The sequence below is a fragment of the Amblyomma mixtum genome, chromosome 2 (assembly GCF_055824585.1).
Source record: "Amblyomma mixtum isolate Tamu chromosome 2, ASM5582458v1, whole genome shotgun sequence".
Classification (NCBI taxonomy): domain Eukaryota; kingdom Metazoa; phylum Arthropoda; class Arachnida; order Ixodida; family Ixodidae; genus Amblyomma; species Amblyomma mixtum.
Genome location: NC_143013.1, coordinates 228,007,192 through 228,027,907, shown reverse-complemented (window position 1 = coordinate 228,027,907; position 20,716 = coordinate 228,007,192). Strand labels below are relative to the sequence as shown.

Below are 20,716 nucleotides of genomic sequence, written 5' to 3'. Positions count from 1 at the left end.
CAAAATTTTCATCCGTCGGATTTTATTAATTTAAGCCCCTAGCGAGCCTAGGCAGTGTCTGCCTATCAAGGCGCAAATGCTGTAGTATCTCTGAGTAAAACAACTGGATTTGGGGAAACGAAAAGGCGCAATAACTATTTCACATCGACGTGGCCACTTCCACCGCGCTTTGAATGAAAGGGTAAAGAACGAAGTAAAGAAGAATTGAGAATTGCTGTAATGGAGGCCTACGGGATAATTTTTACCCTATGGGGATCTTTAACGGAACAGTTATCGCACAGCCAGCACAAGGGCGCCTTTTGCATTTCTTAAACTATGGTATGAATCATGTGTAATGTCTACTATGAAGAAACTCAGAGCACTCCTGTTGCAGGAAAATTGTGCACAAAATGTGAACCCTAGCAAAAGAATGGCGGTATCTGCAGCAAAGAGGAACTAGATACGAATAAATGAGGCGAGAACGTACGTTCACTCGAAGAGTTCCTCTTTCTCATGGTATCAGTCACTCAAGCGCAGGATGTGACCCAGCGCTTGAAATCGTCCTTGAAAGGACCTCTTCTTTCTCCCTGCCTTTCTTCGCATATATTTTTGAGCGGCGCCCGGCGTAGTCCGCAGTGCATGGAGAACACCGTCGTTGCATGAGGTGAGTGCGCCTTCAGAAGTGTTGAGAATTCGGCGTCAAGCTTCGTGTGGGAAAGGACAGGCTGAGCGTGGCCCGCGCATAGATTTCCACGAGAAGCCCGTATGCGGCCTTGCACTTTGTGACCAGTACAAGGGTGTGTTCTTATTAATTTCAAATATTTCCTCGGTGGCGATAGTCTGAAGAAAGCGAGCAGCGCTCGGAAACTCTGTGCCTACATGTACAGTTCTTTGAGATTGCGGGAACTCATCAATATTGATTGTGTTTCTTCTGTAGGATGTTTTGTTGCAATTGCCACATGTGAATTCAGTTATGCCCCTTGTTTTCATAAGATCGTTCTGTTCGCTTGTGCGCTCTAAGCTAGAATTTGACCCATCGCGGCGGCTGAGTGCTTTGGTGCTCAGGTGCTGACCTGAAAGACGCGGGTTTGATCCCATCTCGGTGATCGCATTTCTTTGGTGGCGAAATGGTAGATGCCTGAGTTGAGTGCAGTATCAGTGCAAGTAAGAATCTCATCTGGTCAAAATTATATCGTCTTCTACAAATGTTTACGCGGCCTAACTCATTGCTCTCATATCCTAAAATCAATCTGTTTTGCCATATCGAGAAAACTGCTCCGGCGCCGGAATATCTTTTTCCGCGAGAACAGTTTGTCGTTCTAACCATGAATTACGTGCGGAGTGGTTACTTAATACAATACAAAATGCCCTTATTTCCAAATAATACGGTATTAGGAGGTTCACTCCCTTCCTAAATAAAACAGCGGCTGGAACAGTGCACAGATGACAACGACAACAAAAGGTAACCATGAAACTTACTTAGACATACGAGATGTTTCAGGGAAGACTTTAAGAAATTTTCAAAAATAAGTTCTTTTGAGGCAACAATGCAGATTTTTCAGCGTGGTGTTACCAGGGTTAGCGTACACTAGAAAACCGGTGAATCCTCTTAAGTAGTAAGCTGGTTAACTAATTTTTCATAATGAACATTTTAACTAGTAGAGTTAAGCACCTAGTTGCAATTAGGGATTTGTAGCTGGTCGTTAGTAATAGCCACATCAGTTTATGGAATTCCGAAAACGCGATTATCCCCGGCGCTGTGGCTCGGAAAAATTTGGCTGTGCCGTGGCAAAACACACCCGCTTTCGAAAAGCATACAGGCAAAGCAACATTTCCAGTTCTTGCCACTAGTCAGCTTTTTTACAACCTGACTGCTTTAGTATGTTTAATTCCGTCTCCTCCTGCTCTCATTCCTCTACTACTTGGAGTACCAAAGGAGGCTACCACTTCAGAAACTCGCATCTTCGCTGAATTTTCTTAATTACTGGCATTGGTTTCACTACTCGCCATTCTTGTGTGCAGGAGCTATCCTCGAGGATTTGGTCCTTGCGATTCAAAAGCGTAGGCGATCTCTGTGCAACAATGTCTTGGAGCATCATAGGGAGTAAGCTGCTGGTCGTGTTCGTGGCCTCGTACGCAATGAACGTGACTGCTGTTGGCTCAGTGCACAGTTCCATCGCCCGTGCAGAAGGGCACGTCAAGGACCTCATGACAGCCCTCTCGGACATAAAGAGTGAGTCTTCTCGGTGGTATTCAGAGGCGTTAGGTGCCTAGGTGCGGGTGAGGGAGGTAAAGAATTTCGGTTTCAAGCAGTCGCCATTAATGAAGTCCCGTTGTTTTACCTGACTATTGCCTTGTGTTCTACTGTCAGTGAGGAGTATTTTGGGTTTGCCGACTGATTAAAGCATTTCGCACAAAATTCTGCTCAGGCAAATAACGTGAAAACGCCACCTCAGCGAAAAAATTGTTAGTAGTGTAATGGGGCTTTAAAACGAGAACAGTGACCTGGACGGTAATGAGATGTCATTAACATATAGATGTATAGGCTTCATGGTACGCTTAAGTATGAAATTACGGTTGATTATAGCAAACAAGAGGGCAGGCACATGCATCACGCACCACGGTCATCCGCTTTCTTCATCCAGTGTTTTGTCATCTGAATCAATGGCGCGATTAAGCGACAAGGAGGCGAAGAGAAATGTGTTGGCGCGATGTCATGTCTTTTTTTTCGAAACCACATTCATATGCTCGTAATGCACTAGCAGAATATGGGCGAAGAAATAACGCACTAAGCACCAAGCTACAGGCGCAAAGCAGGAACCAAGGCGACCATTTCTACTTCACCACTGTTGCAGCTGGTTTACGTCGCTCACGCGCAGACTCTAATTTACTTTGTGGTGAAACAGTATGTGGGGTTTAATGACCCAAGTGACACATTGGACTGTGATGAAACGAGCAGCGCACAATAACCTAAGCGCAAGACAAAAAAAAAACACACCAAGCAATACAGGTGCTTTCCCATTCCACATCTGATTCATACTAGGTAGCTGTGTTCAGGCTATTGCAGAGCGACACCCTTCCTACCCTACTCCCTCACTTAGCATTCATCTGTTTGTATGACCCCTTGCCTGTCGCTGTTGTGGGGAGAGTTCCTATGCTTTGGCGCTATAGAGCTGAAGGCCCCGTTACGCATAAAATTTGGCGTCGGCGTTGTGAGCGATAAATAGGGTGGCATAGGGTGGCCCAGCCAGCTACCCCCGTACAAGAACCTATTTGGGTAACCTAGGTCACGTGGCATTGTGGGGTCGTCAGAACCTGCCCATCGGATTGTGAGTAAACTGACCTCCTCTGCAGATGACAGTTAAATTAAGGTTGCTCGGGAATACCAATCTGGTTCGCACAAGCCCTACCAGTGGCGGCACCTTCCGTCGAAGCACAGTGGCGCATACCTTAACCGCTGCACCATTGCTCCAGGAGTGGCATGAGGACTGCCAGGGACATATGAATGTAAAGTTGGATGACCGATCATTAACGCTCCCGCGTCATATCCTTAAGGCAGAGCTTTAATGTCCCCAGCAATTTTTTCACATGGAATACCAGCGTTGAGCCACGAGCAATGTCTGGTTGACGACAGGCGCCTTCTGGCCGTCGCCATTGTCTCGGAATAGCGGCTGTCCCCGGACGTGGATTCTTTTTACATGAGTAAATCTTAGTTCCGCCGCTCAAGTCATGGAGTCTGATCTATACCTGATATGAACAACAAAAGTTTTCAATGTCGCAAAATTGAATCAGCTTGTAAGTATGACAACTGTGTTCGCAGTGAGAATGCGGCCGAAGCATTGCACCGACCTCTTGCACGCGGGTCAGACGACAAGCGGAGTGTACACAATCTTCCCCTGGGTGGATGCCGCGGCGGGACAGGCTGTGTACTGCGACATGGAAACGGACGGGGGAGGTTGGACGGTAAGTTGATCCACATAGCTACCTGGCTAGCGTCTGTTACGTTTACCTCTAACACTTGCCCAAGAATCCCTGAGCTCGTTTTGCATTGCTCAAGAGAAGTTGTCGTGCATCACCTGCTGTCGTGGCTCAGTGGCTTTTGCCTGCCTGCCCACTCGAGGGTTGCGGTATCCAGCTTTGGCCCGGGTGCCCGTATTTCAACGGATTCTGCGTGGATAAGAAGTCCGTGTGCTGTGCAATCTCAATGCACGTAAAGAAGGCAAAGCGGTCTAATTAATCCGGAGTCTCCAGCACGACATTTCTCATTGCCTGTGCGCAGCTTCGGAGTGGTAAATACTTATGACGTAACATAACGAAACAGAAGAGGGCGAATATGAAAAACACGTCACGACATAATATAACAATTACCCGGTGTTGTTGATAACGATTGCCTTTGTGCTCAATTTATATCGCAGAGGAGTGTAGCTTGGCCGAAACAGGTATTCTCTATTCCCCTGTCTCCTAGGGACGGGCCACAATTTCTTCCGTTGGAGGCGGAGAAAATTTGTCGTTCGTGCGCACTTTCCAGGCGTCACAATCTGCTTACATGCAGGCGAACAGCAGATCGGAACTAGTGCGATATGTTTCTTTCTAATTCACGAGCCCAATTGTATTGTTGAATAGCTCCCCCCCCCCCCCCCCCTTTCACCTTGTCACTCGGTACGGAGAGTTCGTATCGCAGGAATAGATACTGAAGCTTTTTCAAGGTACGCGATTCTATTAAGCACGAAATGCTTCTTTCTTCCTACATCGCTATGTTCAGACAAACGTTTTCCTGAAATCACTGAAAACCTGCGGCCAAATATCAAGCCGGACATATCCAAATACTTCCGAAATTTTCCATGACAACGATAGACAGCAGAAAAAAAGAGAAAAAAAAAACAACCTTAAGGCTCGAGCGGGATTCGCAGCAGCGCCAGCTTCAACAACATCGTAGCAGTATTGCTATGACTCTCGTGCTGCTTTTTATGTGTACACAGTTGAACCTGTTTATAACGAAGGCGAAGAGACCCCGTGATTTCTTCGTGGTAGCTGTTACTTCGTTGTAGCAGTACATGAAATTAGTTGCGACTGTGGACGCTAACAGTCTTACCTGCCACTGAGTGTACCGGGGACAACATAGCTGTTATTTAGCGTGCTGCCGATGTTTCTTGCTGGAACCTTAAAAACGCTCAATGAACGTCTGTCTTTTTTAGTCTCCCTCGTGTGTTTTTTTTCCTGTGTGTGTCTTTTGTGCGCAATTCGTACCTACAACAACGTCTGTTATGCGGCCGCATATGCGTACACTAACCGAATAAGTCAGGCCTGTCAACAAGCACACTTGATTTTCTGAATCCACACGTGCTTCAGAGACAAGAAAACGGGTCTTGGAGGAATAACGCCGTAGAGGACTAAGAGAGACCTACCCAGAATGCTTATTCCCGCTTTATAGGTGATCGAGGCGAGACGCGATACCCGTTGTGATTATAATTGCCACACATCTGACGACCACATGGGCCACAATACTTCTTCGCATGACAGACATGTAATGAGGGAAATGCGTTCGCCTAAGCGGAGGCTACGATGACGCCCACCAACTGATCAGCGCAACTTGTTTTGCGTCGTTTGGTCCTTGGATGCTTGCACCAACTCTCGACATTGAGGTAGTCTAGAAATGTTTACTACGTAAGGCGCTTTGCTAAATAATATATCATGTTAAAGGTTTCTTACGTCATATGCAATTTTACTGGAAAAAAGTGCGATCCCTGAAGTTAGTGTTTCTACTCCTTCGATATATGTATTTGCTTACTTCTTCCGCGAGATGGGATTCGCTGAGCTTGTCTCGGGTGTTCAGGGTTCTAGAGCAACAATACGGCCGTATTATCCTCCCTTGGTGTGTTTGCGCAGGTGATTCAACGGCGTGGCCAGTTCGGCAATGCTGTCTACTACTTCTACAGAAACTGGACAGAGTACGCTAGTGGTTTCGGTGATCCAGCCAAGGAATACTGGATTGGTAAGAAACTGCGGACTTGCATTTCACAAATTTTCATCGGGCCTCAGACAAAGCAGAATGTCGCGGTGATTACGAATCATCAGAAAAAAAAATATCGGGTTAATATATCAATCACGTGGTGAAAATAGAACTACAGGTTAGACATCAATTTCCCTCCGTGGTGGCCCAGTGGATCTGGCTTTCCATTGCTGGTTTAAAGGTAGCGGGATCGAATCCTGTTCACGGTGGCATCATTTCATCATCATCATCATCATCCGAAAACTGCAAGAATGCTCGAGAGGTATTGTTAAGGTAGAAGCCTACGGCGCCAGTAGCTAATTTCCTCCTACCGTGTCCGTCTGGAGGCATTAGGAATGATGACAGCGGGTCGCGCGCTTCCGACGCTGTCCAAAGCCGCGGGAAAAGGGGCCCAAGGGGCTGACGACCGTTTCCCACTGAGAAGAGATTAGCTCTCAAGGGGTGGGTGTCAGTAAGGTCGGCGCCTTCTGAAACCACCCGACTGTCGCGCTAAGCGGTGGAGTTCGGCGTTGCTGGCGCCCAAAAATTTCGAAAGTTGCATGAAAAGTGCGCGGTGCGCCGAGTCGGGCTCTGGCGAGCACTGGGCCCCGCCAACTTGTATGTACAGTGCCATTGAAGCAGGGTTGGTTGAAATTGATCGTGAGCAGATTTAATAAAGCTCCGCCCAATTATCGAAGGTATTAAAACCCGCTGCAAACAAAGAGAGGGAGCGCGCCGAGTCAGTCTCGGCCGCTTTAACACAGCCTTTCTTTTAACCGCCTTTTTCTCCTGTTGCCTTTATTTTGTTTCCCGTCTTCAATAAACAAGTTTTGCTTCTCAAGAAGTTTGGAGTTGCGGCCCCAACCGGCAACGTGTCAGCGGACGAGTGGACGAAGGCGCGAAGTGCCCTTCTAGCTGCTGACCACATACGATCATAGACGAACCGGCAATTCCGACTTTTTACGACTGTAGCAACTTAACTGGTGTCGTCTACCAGGATGAACAGTGTCTCAAGTTTAACTGGTGACGTGAACAGCAGTACCAGTGTTTCAAGTTAACTGCTATGCTACGCCAGCTCAAATTTTATACGATGATGCGTTTTAAATTAATCTGCTCCCCTATGCGGAGTCCCTCAAAGACGATGTGTCGCTTTAGGATATTAAGCGCCGCATACATACGCATTGTTACACGTTTATGCACGGTTGTTCGATTTAAGTGCTCTTCGTCCATAGTGATTAAGCGCTTTCTAAATTGAGGTAAAACTTGCGCGGTACAAGTAATGTTATAGGACATGAACATTAATATGCGTGACATCCTGTCTGTTTGGGTGTATTGGAAAACAAAAAAAAGATATAAGAGACGCTTTTCTACGTGGTCAGTGTGTCTGTATCTGGGCTTCTGTGCATCAGGATGTTAAAGAAACGAGAAAGGAAGCCTTTCTAGGAAGCGAGCTGCAACGGACTTCCCTGTCTGAATTCCTATCAGTTGAAATGCGGCCTTTTGCACAAATGTTTTGTATAAATCTGTGGAAGTATTTGTTTCTTCCTTGTAGAGAACTCGGGAGTATGACACGTCTAGGTGCTTAGTGCTTATGGTGCAAAAATGCCATTTAAAGCAGCGCGTCTCTTATCGCATTCAATCGCTTTTGCCTAACGTTTGCAACTACTTTCGTCATGTTCGTCACTCACAGGGAACAAGGCGTTACACGCTCTCACCTCGGCTCCCACTGACATGGAGCTGAGAGTTGTGCTCCGCAACCACACGGGCGATACAGCCTCTCTTGGTTACAAGAGCTTCCGGGTTGGCAGCGAAGAGGAACTGTTCAAGCTGAAGCTGGGAGAGTTCGTTGGTCCGAAAGGTATGTCAAGCCAGTCACTTCGCAGAAATTTATTTATGGGTACAAATAGGAAGCAACGCTAAAATGTATCTAGCTGCAGACAACTAGCCAAAGAAGGGTACGCCTCTTTCCAAAATCGAGCACATCCCCCTCCTCCCAGCATCAATCCTCCTTAGCAACGTGGAGTGGAGCAGAAAATGAAAGCGCAGAAAAAAGACGGGAAATACGCGCGTAGCAGGAGTAGCAGAGACAAGCTGTTTCATTCGCCCATGCGGGGAAGGAATAAACTCATAAATATAAATCGAAAGAAATTAGTTTAATGAAGTTTCGAATATCTCAACCCCGCTTTGATTTCGCGTCATTACCACGCTGGCGCACGCATTCCCATTCCTTGGATGCCTATGTCATTATGCAGAGGTGTGGTACAATACAGGAACGAGGCCCGCTGGAAACTTGTAACGGTCGTCCCGAGGATGAGCCGGAAAGGCAAGGAGCAGTCCCCCGCAGAGGGCACCGCGTTATCGAGTTTTCGCTCAGCATACATAAGTGAGCTAGGGAAAGCATGCTGCCAGAATTGACGATGTTTTAAGAGCTGCGGCAGCCGCGTTTTGATGGTGGTCTCCCGGAGGTCTACCGGCCTCCCGGACGCCTGCAAAATATACTCAGCATGCGGTCCTGGCGAATAAAATTGGAGATAAAGCGTTTTATTGCAGGGTCATTTGCACATTGAAAGGAGGACTGCGTTTTACAACGCAGTTTAACATTGCCTACTGTTTTAAGTTCACGGGAGACGATCAAAAGGAAACATTACTAATTGGCTATCTACTGCTCTGCTGGGTGTGTGCGTTTTTGAGTTGCTCATTATTCTTAATGTCTTTTTTGTGTGCGCTGAATTTGATGAAGGCAGATGTCTTATGTGTCTCCGCATGATCCAGTGCGTTACGATGAATGACTGTTAGATAGAGCAAAGTAAAATTTTTTTGGCACACCTGAGATAAATAGTTTCCGCGTTTGAAACTTAACAACATAGCACGCAGATGGCAGTTTGCCACTAAGAGCGTCGATACCAGCCTGCCAGCGTAAGCCTAGTCCAATGTTACTCCAAGATATTTGAAGGAATGTGTTGTTGATGTAAGCAGTCATTCGTAATTATTTTTTATGCATGGAATCAACTAATTTATTCCGTAAATCGAATTCTGTGGGCTTATTTTTGTTGAGGTTGCTACTTTTAGAAAGTCATTCACGTATACACCTGCGTGTACCTGCGTGTACACCTTGGAGAACTCCAGTAAGAGCAGGCTGCAGACAGGAAACGGTCCTCAGTGACAACCTTGATCTGGGATCATTTCGGTAGCTGGCTAAATGTCGAGGGTTCTGCCGCAAAAACATTAGCTCTGCAGTAAAAGGAAAAAAAAAATGATAGCAGATGAGGTGGATTAGTTGAACCGAAATCCATGCTCGTGCGGGTAAGAATGCTATACTATCAAAAACTTTTTTGCACAGTAGAAATATTTTTTTCAAAAACTGCAGTCAAAACTGAAATAGGTCGATAGCTGGGCAGATCTGAACAGATGGCATCCTTAAATATTCGAATGACGTTTGCAAACTAGGCTGGTGACGGATATGTTGAGTTGTGCAAGAACTGGCTGAAAAGATTACAGAATCTGGGAGTTGAAATATGTTATCCTTCATTAGTCGCACAAAAATATCACCCGGTCCAGTAGCTTTGCTAACGAGTGCATTAGAAAAGACCAATAATATTTCATACACCTACACTGCACTTATTATCAACCCGTTGCAGATTCCGCTTGGTAATTCTAGTTTGTTGGTCAGGTTCTGAAAGTACTTACGTACGGATAGGTATATGTTAGCAAAAAAAAGCGTTAAACGTTTCAACAGTGCATTCGTTAACATACTCCGGGAAAAGTTTTTTGAGCACAACAAGTGCTCGTGTCTTTCTCTGTAACCTTCTGAAATTTCCTAGTGCTCGTGCTGCCCGCTTAATAAGCCCTGCACAATACTGCTTATTCATTGCTCTGAGTGCAGCGGTAGATACCTTCGCAGCACAGTAAACTGCCAAGTACAGTATTTGTTGTCTTTGTGATGCCGCCATTTTCGATACCAATAGTCTTGCTACCTTCACAAGTCGATAACCTGGTTGTTCATCCAAATACATATTGGTGTTTTGTACGATTAATTGTTCCCTGCCTTGCGGAAATTGCTTAAAGCTCGGCTTGGGGCCACTACAAAGTGAATTAATTTGGTGTGAACACTGCCATGATAGATATCATCAGTATTAAGTGATAGAACGTCGTCCGGTAGTGGTTCGTAATGCATTCTGGTGAACTGCTTGTTCTAATTTGCTCGTCCTGTTATCATTTCTAATATAGACATGAAGCGATATGCATGGGGAACACATATAGACCAAAACGTGTATGTGGCGTAAGCAAGATGCGGTGGCGCCGTTGTCACCGGCTGGGGTGACTGGGTAAAAGTGCGCGTGGAAAAGAAGGCTTAATACCCATAGGAATGAATAGAAGCAGAGGATTTAAAAACAGATTTCTGATTTCACAGTGCACCTATGATGTCGTCCCCTCATGAAGAACCACCAAATTCATCCTAGATGAGATTCTAAAAGTGTGTAGCATCATTTCGAAGGCGATGTATTTTTAAAATACCGTGTTAAGTGCACGCGGGGATGATCCCCGGCGGGGGGTCCTTTAAAACGGGATATTGGTCCATTAAAACATGTGTACGTAAAACTTTCAGAAATAATTTTCTCATTTCTCAGATTACCCTTGCAGGCGGCTGGTTGTGAGCAGTCGGCGAGCGCCTCGAAGAAGAATGTGACAGATTATGCTACGTCATTGAAGTATATCTTTTTAAAACGCCACGGTAAATGCGTGTCTTGCAGCCGGATATACCCCAAAAGGCGTTCTCTCCGCTCGGTGTTTCCACGAGGCACGCAAGATTCTCTTGTAGTCTGACGTTTCTCCTCTGCACGCTGTATTTCCTTGAGAACACTGCCGTTCATACGTAAGCAACGTTCTCTTTGGAGGCTGTCCTCAAACATCAGGGTAAACGAAGCAGACGACCATGATACTTCCCACATGCTTTCGCGTGTCCTACATTTGTTCACTGATGCATTCGTTGTAACGAAACTGCCTAGAGAAAATTACGGAAAAGCAGTTCTCAAACGTCATGGAAAGTGCACGAAATATAGTAAGAAGAAAGCGGACTATATCATATGGTTCTCTTCTTCATGTCAAAGGCTGTGGTTTTTAACCTCATTCAACGTTAGACGTAACTACTTTACTTCATCCGTGCACTCTTCACAACTGTCGCGGATAAACTGCGCTGATGCTGTGAAGGGTGTTGCAAGTTCAGCATTTATGCCAACACTGGACGAATTGCTTTTCTTTAGCGCAGCTTTAGGTCACTGAAAGCGCATAGCAACTTCGTGGTTAATTACAGCAGCGCCTTAGTGACTTCATTTTGCACTTTGGCTCTTTACCGCCAAGGCCTTTAGTGAAGTCCGTAGAGGCGTCACCGTTTTTTCCACCCCCTCATAAAGTATTCGGCATGAAATTCCCTACGATTAAGAAGCACTCACGAAAGAATGAAATTACTGAGCAGATGGGCAGTCGACGTGCTAAACCATGCAGCGATTGCACTGAATGTTGAAAACCCCCTGCATCTTAAAGGAAACGCTTTTGACCAACGTAGACGGCATACGACTGTTTGGTGCGCTTTGTGGTTCTGTCCACAGATACTGCGTTCTTTTGGTTGGCAGCTATCGGCGGTATCACCGGCGGCTATGCTTGGTCCCTCACCAGGCCTTTAAAATCCGGGATAGGCTAAGTCTCGAGGAAGAAGATAGTGCATTGTCTTGTTCACATGTGCAGCCAATTCAAACGAAGACCAATTTGTGCAGATCGCTGCTGGAACAAATGCCTGCATGAAGAAAGGGACGCGCTAGGACGATATAGATGCGTTGGCTGCTGTGCGTGCACGCTCAGCATCAATATTTCAGCGATCCCCTCTGTCAGTCACCAAATAGCTAACAGAACATTCAAAGGCTTTCAATAAGCGTAAGCTAAACGATGTAAGGATGTACAGCATGGATTTGACTGTGGAGACTGAAAAGGAGAGCCCCGCCGCGGTGGCGCAGTGGTTACGGCGCTCGGCTGCTGACCCGAAAGGCGTGGTTTCGATCCCGGCCGTGGCGGCCTACTTTCGATGAAGGAGAATTTCCGGAGCCCTTCACTACGGCGTCACTCATAGCCTGAGTTGCTTCGGGACGTTAAACCCCAATAAACCAAACCAAACCCATCTACAAAGGAGAGATAACCTCAATAGCAAAGGGATTTTAATAGGAACTTTAAAGTGATCGAAACAATAGGATTTTAATGATAAATCTAGTGGCGTGAATGTAATGTACACATACCGTTGGTAACTCTACAAGGAGTAAAGAAAGCCTTAGGTATAACGTAAAGGCGGAAATCTGGCGGGGTGGATTAGGTAACTGCAGATCAGTTGAAGGAAGATTGTGCTCGAAAAACTTTCCAACCTTTATACCTTTATACCTCGAAATTATCGGAAGGAACCTTGAAAGAGTTCTAACATCATCTTAGTGGTCAGAAGGGAGATGTCAGGGGCATGAAAAATTACAAGCCGAAAGTAAGTTGTTTAGGGTTATTGACTAAAGTAATCGCTAACTGGATAAGACTGGAGAAGTAAAGTATACATATGAAAGTATTTCTCCACCTGCTGCCTGATCAGCCAACAAGCAAAATGTGCTTAGGCAGATCAGAATTTATGAATGTGTACGTATACAGACAAATAAAAATTTGATTTGATTTGATTTGATTAAGCTTGTATTTCAGTGAACCACACAATCACGCTGGCTTTCGCAAAGGCTACTCGACATCATACCAAATTACACCTGCGGACGCCCACACAACCTAACTCCGTGAAGTGCGTGCGTGTGCGTGCGTGTGCGTGTGCGCGTGCGTGCGCGTGCGTGCGCGTGCGTGCGCGTGCGTGCGCGTTTGCGTCTCGGTACTCGTGCCCTTATGATGCTTATCTGTACCGCTGCTTTGTGTGATGCTTTTCTGTAGGTAGTGATGCAATATGTTACCTGCAGGCTGGAATGGACTGTCCCTGGGCGACAACTGCAACTTCAGTACTTTCGACCAAGACAATGATCACGCAGCGTTCAATTGTGCCATCTCGTTCCGCGGAGGCTGGTGGTACAACGCTTGCCACAAATCCAACCTCAACGGCCTTAACCTGAACGGCAAGCATGACAGCTATGCCAACGGCATCGAGTGGTGTGAGCGAGGAGACCAAACTCTCTACTACTATTATTCCTATCCCAGTGTACACATGATGATACGTCCAGCTGAATCACATGCAGTGGCCAAGTAGCTCCCTTTAGGAGTAGCGCAGTTGTATTTAGCCTGCAAGCGTCCGAACGATTGAGGACTTCTTCCCATGTGCTCGCGGCTCTCAACCGTATTCTTTCACGAGCAACGTATCATCGATATCATTACAAGTTCATGATTTGCAAGAATGACACGTAAATAAAAGCAAAATTGCATGGTCGTTACTCCAAGTGACGTAGTAATTTTGGAAGGTTTCTTGTGCTGCCGCACCGCACGTTTATGCGCTGGTTATCTATCAAGCTTCATGTTTCTGGAAGTTTCACCATCCCTGTGCACTTAACAAGGGGAGGACCGCTTATAGGGGCCATATCAGAAGCCTATCTGTTGTTGTAGCACCCTTCTTGCCTTCATTTTGATGCAATGCGGCTTTCAAAAAATAATTTATATCGAGTTTTATTATCAATTTGTTCGTATGGCACAAACTTCCTCAACACAGTTTTGTGGCCATTCATTCACCTCGAAGACAGGTGTTCTGAAACAACCCCTAGCATGATGTTACGAACTGTAGCTGGAAATAAAGCTCCTTAACCTACCTACCTTTCCTCATTTCTCTCTAGAACTGACACACCTGGCTTTAATAAAGCAGCTGAGCACATTGCTGCTGTAAAATCTTAAATGTGGCTGCAAACATGGACGCAACACTACGCAATATCGCACAACGATCGCTGAAAATATAAAAAAATGTGTGCATATTAGATGCGGCTGAAACCTCGGTTAGTTTGTAAGTATTCATTGCGACTCAACAGCGGGAAGGAGGCAGGACGGGGACGAAAGCAGAGACCTCATCGCTTATTCTATCGCGCTCATCTTCTGTGTCGCTCCCAGAGTTGTGAGGATCAAGCATATTTATTTTCCACGCTGAGCCACAAGCACTTTATGACGTCGCGTTTGTATCCCCCTTTTTTTTAAAGGGGTACAGACGCAAAATTCCCAACGCAAGAATCATTTGTGTCATCGTTGTAAGGTTTATTGGTTTATTGGGGTTTAACCTCCTGAAGCAACTCAGGCTATGAGGGACGCCGTAATGAAGGGCTCCGGAAATTTCGACCACCTGGGGTTGTTTAACGTGCCCTGACATCGCACAGCACACGGGCCTATAGAATTTCGCCTTCATCTAAATTCAGCATCCGCGCCCGGGATCGCACCCACGTCTTTCGGGTCAGCAGCCGAGTGCCATAACCACTAAGCCACCGCGGCTGCATCATTGTAAGTATATGCTTTCTAGCAAGTTGCAGTCGTAGTGAGAGAGGAAGAAGACCATGGTTATTGGGGCGGCTCTCTGACACCGGTCCGTAATTTTCGGCTTTATTTTCTCACTTCAGAGATTTTTCAGTTTTTTTGGCGTGTGTCCTCGACGTGCGCCAACCTGGGGGTCCCTGGCCGCTGGCAAAAACACGTCAAGCGACCTTCTGCGCGCTATGCGCCGTATCCACACCGACATGGAACATCACCACCAGCTGAACTCCATGCTGCGCTGATGGCAGCAGCAGCAACGGCGAGTCCAGCGGCCCCTGTAGTTGCGGCTACAGACCAGGGCCCGGCAAACAAGAGACTGCGCGACGACCAAGCTAGCAACGAGCCTCTGACCGGCCATGCAGAGGACATGGACCACGCATCGTTTACAGTTGTCTCGTACAAGAAAAAATGACTGCGGCTTAGCTTGGTTAAGCCCGGTAATTGCGAAAGCAATGTCCGTAGCTGCGCCATGGTTCAGCTGGTAGTGTAGCTGGTGGTGGGGCTTGTGGTTATACTTGTGGTGATGCATCGGTTATACAATCCAATGCAATCCAATCTAATTCTAATCCAATCCAATCCAATCCGTGCCGCGAGCGGCGGGCGCAGCCACCACGCGCAGCCTCGCCTCGCGACGGCACAAGTTGGAGCCCTGCTTTTGCAGCTGTGACGTCACACCGCTAGGCGCGCCGCGCGTGGCAGGCGCAGGAGTTAGGCAGCAGCTACCAAGCGCGGCCTCGCCTCGCGACGGCACAAGTTGGGCCCCTGGTGTTTGCGGCAGATGGTATGACGTCATAGCAAAGGTCAAGCTAAAGGTCAATGGCAGCTACCGCGGCCTCGCCACGCGAGGAGCTGAAAGTGAAAGTAGTATTGGTTTCGCAATAAAAGAGAGCTACCGGTGTTCCTGTAGTCTTCAGGCGCACTGAGGTACCAGGAAGCCTATGGAAAGCCAACCCTAACATTGTGGCTCCGGCGGTTGTACCATCGGCTCAAGAAAAAGTCCTCAGCCATCGCATTCACAAGGACGGGAGCCTGATGGTTACACTATAGACGGTGCCCGCCGCCAACCGTCTGCTCACGGTAATTATGCTGGCTGGCGTAACTGTAGAGACCCGAGTCGAATACTCTTACACGGCACGTTATAGCAAAATACAAGATGTACCTCTCACCTACTCAGACGAAGATCTGCAGGAATATCTACGCGACCAAGGTGTCCTTTCAGCAAGGAGGCTAACCGCCTACACTCCTGAGGATGGTGGAAAGGTCAAAGAGGTACGCCGTCGCACAGTTATATTGGAATTCGCAAAAGATGCGCCGCTACCAAAGCGATAATGCTTGGGTTCTGTAGTTACCCTGTAACTGAATGCGTCGGAGCAGCACCTCAGTGCTATAAATGTCAAAGGCATGGCCACATATCAAGACATTGTAACGGCCCCGTGCGCTGCAATGTGTGTGCTGGCCCCACTCGCACAAAAAATGCACTTCGAGAGCGCAACCTAAATGCGCTAACTGCGGTGGCCCACACCCTGCTTCATACGCAGGGGGTTATAAGAAAGCAGCTACAGTTGCTCGCACGGCAGAGCAAACACAAGGGAAGCCCCCTAAGCGCCATGAACCGCCACCTAACCTCGACGTTGTTTTCAAGACTACGGCAGCTCTTTCCGAGAATCAGTCAACACAGCGTGGCAAAGCAGCTGACAAGACCTACGCAGGTGCGGTTAAAAAGAAGCGTGGGAAGTCCGTTGGTTCTTCTCCTTCATCAAAGCTGCTGCAACACACTGCACAAGACCCGACAAATAGCGTCGCTCGCTCTGAGCCTAAGGCGCCACAACATGACAGGAAGATCAGCGACGGGCAGCAAAACGGAAGCTCTGAACAAGATATCACATGCCACTGATTCCGATGCTGTTTTCAGCCATCAAGGCTCTTATCCGTGCAAACCCCTCGTCAGGAGGACTCCCAGAAATGGAAGCTGTCCTTGCAATGGTGTCGGTCTCCTACGCTCTGCAGGGGCGTAATACCACACTTCAGTAATCATGGCTTCAATAGCGACCACTTCACCACAGCTGACAATCCGCAACCAGGGTGTCGAACCGGAACCGAACCCGAACCCTAAACCGGAACCGAACCCGAATTTTCGCCCGGAACCGGAACCGAACCGAACCCATAATTTTTTCGCCATCTTGGAACTGAACCCGAACCGGAACGATTCAAAGGAACCTTTCCGAACCGGTTCGGTACCCGGTTCAGCCCCATTGTTTTTTTGCATCTCGGCATACTTCTTGTTTCCGGACAAAATGAGATGATCTGGCGCATAGATTTAACCACCAGTAGCTGTCTGCGCTGGGAAGTGCGATAATGGTACCCATTATATGCGACAGCAAACTTGCAGGAAGTCTGGGGCCTGGGAAGATGCCTAATTGACGCTTTTGTAATGTACTACCGCCAATTCTTTGTGCTTCAGGTTTATGTGAAATCTTGAGCTATTATTCCTCTCCTTTTACATATTTGCGTAAATCTTTAATCAAATTGTTAGCACTGCTCTAACTCAATGAAGGACTATAGACATCAAATTTTTGCTTGCGTGCACATCTTTCAAACGATGCGTTAGACATTGGTGCACACGGAGCACCGCGTGGTATTTCACCAACACATAATAAATAATTTATATTTGAATTTCTTCATGACCCTATTTCGGTTTCACCAACATAACGATGGCTGTGACGTGTAGAGGAAATTAGGTCGCGTGAGGTGCAATAAAATGGCAATACAACTGCTGATACGTCGTTCGTTGTGATTATAGGTCTTGAAGCCAGCTGATTTAAGTGCTAGAGTGAGTCAAAACAACGCATCAGTGTTTGTATTAGTTTTCCCTTGCCTCACGTGACCTAATGTTAATTTATTTATTTATTTCAGAATACTGCAGGCCACTGCTTGGCCCAAGCAGGAGTGAACTTACATTGTTACATAACCAAAAGAATGAAGTTATTCAATATTAGCAGCATACGAATACCAAAAGAATAAAACCAAAAGAATAAACTTATACAATGTTAGCAGCGCACGGATACCAAAAGAATAAAACCAAGAGAATAAACTTATACAATATTAGCAGCACACGGATACAAAACATGCATATAAGCAATATTAGCAGGTAAGTAGACGATTTAACGCATCAGAAAAATTTTCCGAGGAAAAAACAGATTCCGGTACCGAATTCCAATCTTGCACTGTTCTAGGGAAAAAAACTGTATTTAAAACTGTGAGTTTTGGCGAAAAGGGAAGTAAGTGAATGTTCATGAACGTTCCGAGTCCTTCTCACTAGAGGACGCTTAATGAACTCCGGAAGCTTCAGTTTATTTTTACCTGTTAAACTATTAAACAAGAATACCAATCTATTAATATTTCGGCGGATTTCTAGTGTAGGAATGTTATTTGACATCATTAACTGCGAGGGAGAGTCTTCCCTTTTGTATTTTCCGTATATGAACCTAACCGCTTTCCTATTGACTTTTTCAAGGACCATTATGTCCTTTTTCGTGTACGGGTCCCACACGACTGATCCATATTCAAGTAAAGACCGCACACGAGTTTCGTAAACCAATTTTTTCATGTGTGCTGGGGCAGTTTTTAGCTTTCTTAGTATCACAGCCTTTCTTCACAGCCTTGGTATCACAGCCTTTCTTAGCTTTATTCACATCACAGCCATCATTCGGTTGATGAAACCGGGACAGCATAGAAGAAAAAATTAGTTTCGAAATTATTTAGTGGCAGTAGGCGAATGCCACACGGTGATCCATGTGTTTTAATATCTATGGCGTCATTTGAAAGGAGAAACACGCAATAAAACTGGGTGTCTCCCGAGGCCCGCTAAGGGTCTCGTTAAATCAGAGGAATGTCACCTTCGGAGGCTGCAAACTTTGTCTTTCAATAATCCAGCTACGCTTCACGCCATTGAGCCCGAGTCCTTTTTCGGCACAGTGCAAATTTTGTGGCCAGAACGCAAACTTGTAACACATGGTATGGGCTTGTCAGAAAAATGACAGCATTGACATCATAAATCAGCCAACTCAGGAGGGCTGGGAGGCGGCCCTTTCCAGCTCGGACCTCGAGGAACAACGAGCCCTCGTCGCCAGAGCACGGGCAGCGGCTTTTACAAACGGCGTCCCGGACTAGGGACCCGATCAGCCTTCCCTTCAACTAAGGCCTTGTGGCTTTAAATAAACGTTATCATCATCATCATAGTCATTTAAGCACCGATTGAGAATGCCTTCCTCTTATTTGCGTCATTTCTCACAAATAGATGAAATATTAGCGCGAGGATCCAACAACGTTGTGATGGTGGTTTTTGAGGAAAGGAAATGGCGCAGTACCTGTCTCACTTCTTGATGGACACCTCAACCGTGCCGTAAGAGAGGGAGGAAGGTGGGAGTGAAAGAAAGAAGAGAAACAGGTGCAGTAGGGGAGGCCTCCGGAATAATTTCTACCAGCTGGGGATCCTTAATAAAGAGCAACTGAATAGGTTTTAGAAATCGACGAGCTAAAAAGGGTCGAATGTGTGAAATTTCCAGGTAAAGTATGCGAAATCCTTTTGGCCTAGCATTTGAAACGCTGACGTAATCACCATTAAAATTGGGACGGCCTTCAAGCTTCTCCGCAGCGTACAACGCTAAGTGGGGGGACACATGATGACGTCATCGAAGGTATCGGTACATTTCCAACGCATAAACGCCTGCTTTGAAGGAAAAAAAAAACCAATGCCACCGAAGGCAAAGCCCGCCGAACGTTGTTTGGCCTCGTCCAACGAGACACGGCAGGGCGTGGCTGACGGCAGCGGTAATTCGCAATCATACCTTCCGTGACGTCACACTAAACTTCCCCGCACTCCCCTGTTGCTTTGAAAATTGCAAAATTTAATCGTCGATTACGGCACTATTTTAAATGGTAGTGCAAAAAAAACTTAGCATGTTTTACCTACAGCCTATATAGATTTGAATTCTTGATATTCTCAAAAAGTGGCGCAGTTGCCCTTTAACGTGCAATGACATCGCGCAGCACACGGTGCCTTTTGCGCTTCGCCTTCGTTGAAACGTGTCCCTCGGGGCCGGGTTCGAACCCGGATGCACCGAATAAGTAACCGAGCGCCGTAACCACTGAGCCACCGCAGTGGGTAGTGCAACATATACTTTTGTAGGCGCTCATTGTCTCAGACAGCAGGTTCTAAATAAAACCCCTCACAATGCAGGGCAACAAAGAAAAAAAATGGCTCAATGACTGTGGAGCTCGGCTGCTCTGTCGCACGCCGAAAATCCCCAGCTGATCTCCGTTAATTTGGAGCCCTCCACTACACCGTCTATCCTATAGCCTCAATGTCTACTCGACACGTTAAACCTGCGATATTACTACTAGTACTACCAAAAGGGGGATGTATAAATTGGTGCAGCTCCTTTTTTTTTTTTTTGGAATCCGCATATTCTTGTTTGACGCGACGGAAATAAGCAACGAAAGGCGGGTTCTTGGCAACGGTGGAGATGCACTAATAAGAAAAAAAAAATTAAATACCGGATAATAAAAAGGGCAATGCGGAAATATATGCGCTCGCTGGCATGCGTTAGTGATCACGCCCAGAAAGCATAGCTGCCAGAAAGGGGTTGTTTGTAGTTTTGAAAATAAATGCGTGAAACAAATTGGTGGACAAATGGTGCACGCCAGATTAACCACTCTTTATCACTCTATCAAGGGCGTAAAAAATTCTGTTGACGCAAAGGTTCCCTTTGATAGCTCCCCAGGAAAAGTCTCAAACATTCAATGTAGTGTAAGTATATCTCCTTCCTCGCACAATGCTGCACTTGCAAGAATGCTGCAGCTCAACGTCGCAACAAACATGTTGCCAATTTCTTTGGTTTGGTTTGGTTTATTGGATTTTAACGTCCAAAAGCGACTCAGGCTATGAGAGACGCCGTAGTGAAGGGCTGCGGGAATTTCGACCACCGGGTCCTTTAACGTGGACTGACATCGCACAGTACACAAGCCTCTAGAATTTCGCCTTCATAGAAATTCGTCCGCCGCGGCCGGGATCGAACCCACGTCTTTCGGGTCAGGAGCCGAGTGCCGTAACCACTGAGCCACCGCGGCGGGGCTGTTGACATTTTGTGTCCGTGCAAAAACGAAGCGTTCTCAACCCATCCAAGAGTGCGTTTTTTATGATACTATTTTTATCAGAAGAGAGGAGGT

General features: G+C 46.5%; 1 protein-coding gene across 1 annotated transcript; it reads left to right on the top strand.

The window, feature by feature from the left end:
- Positions 1 to 1,990: 1,990 nt before the first annotated feature.
- On the top strand, positions 1,991 to 13,235 carry LOC149362828 (techylectin-5A-like). Its single transcript, XM_089568389.1, has 5 exons — positions 1,991 to 2,212; positions 3,800 to 3,942; positions 5,866 to 5,971; positions 7,659 to 7,826; positions 12,952 to 13,235. The coding sequence occupies exons 1-5, from the start codon at positions 2,062 to 2,064 to the stop codon at positions 13,233 to 13,235; spliced, it is 852 nt and encodes a 283-aa protein (XP_089424515.1). The 5' UTR covers positions 1,991 to 2,061.
- The last annotated feature ends 7,481 nt before the right edge of the window (positions 13,236 to 20,716 follow it).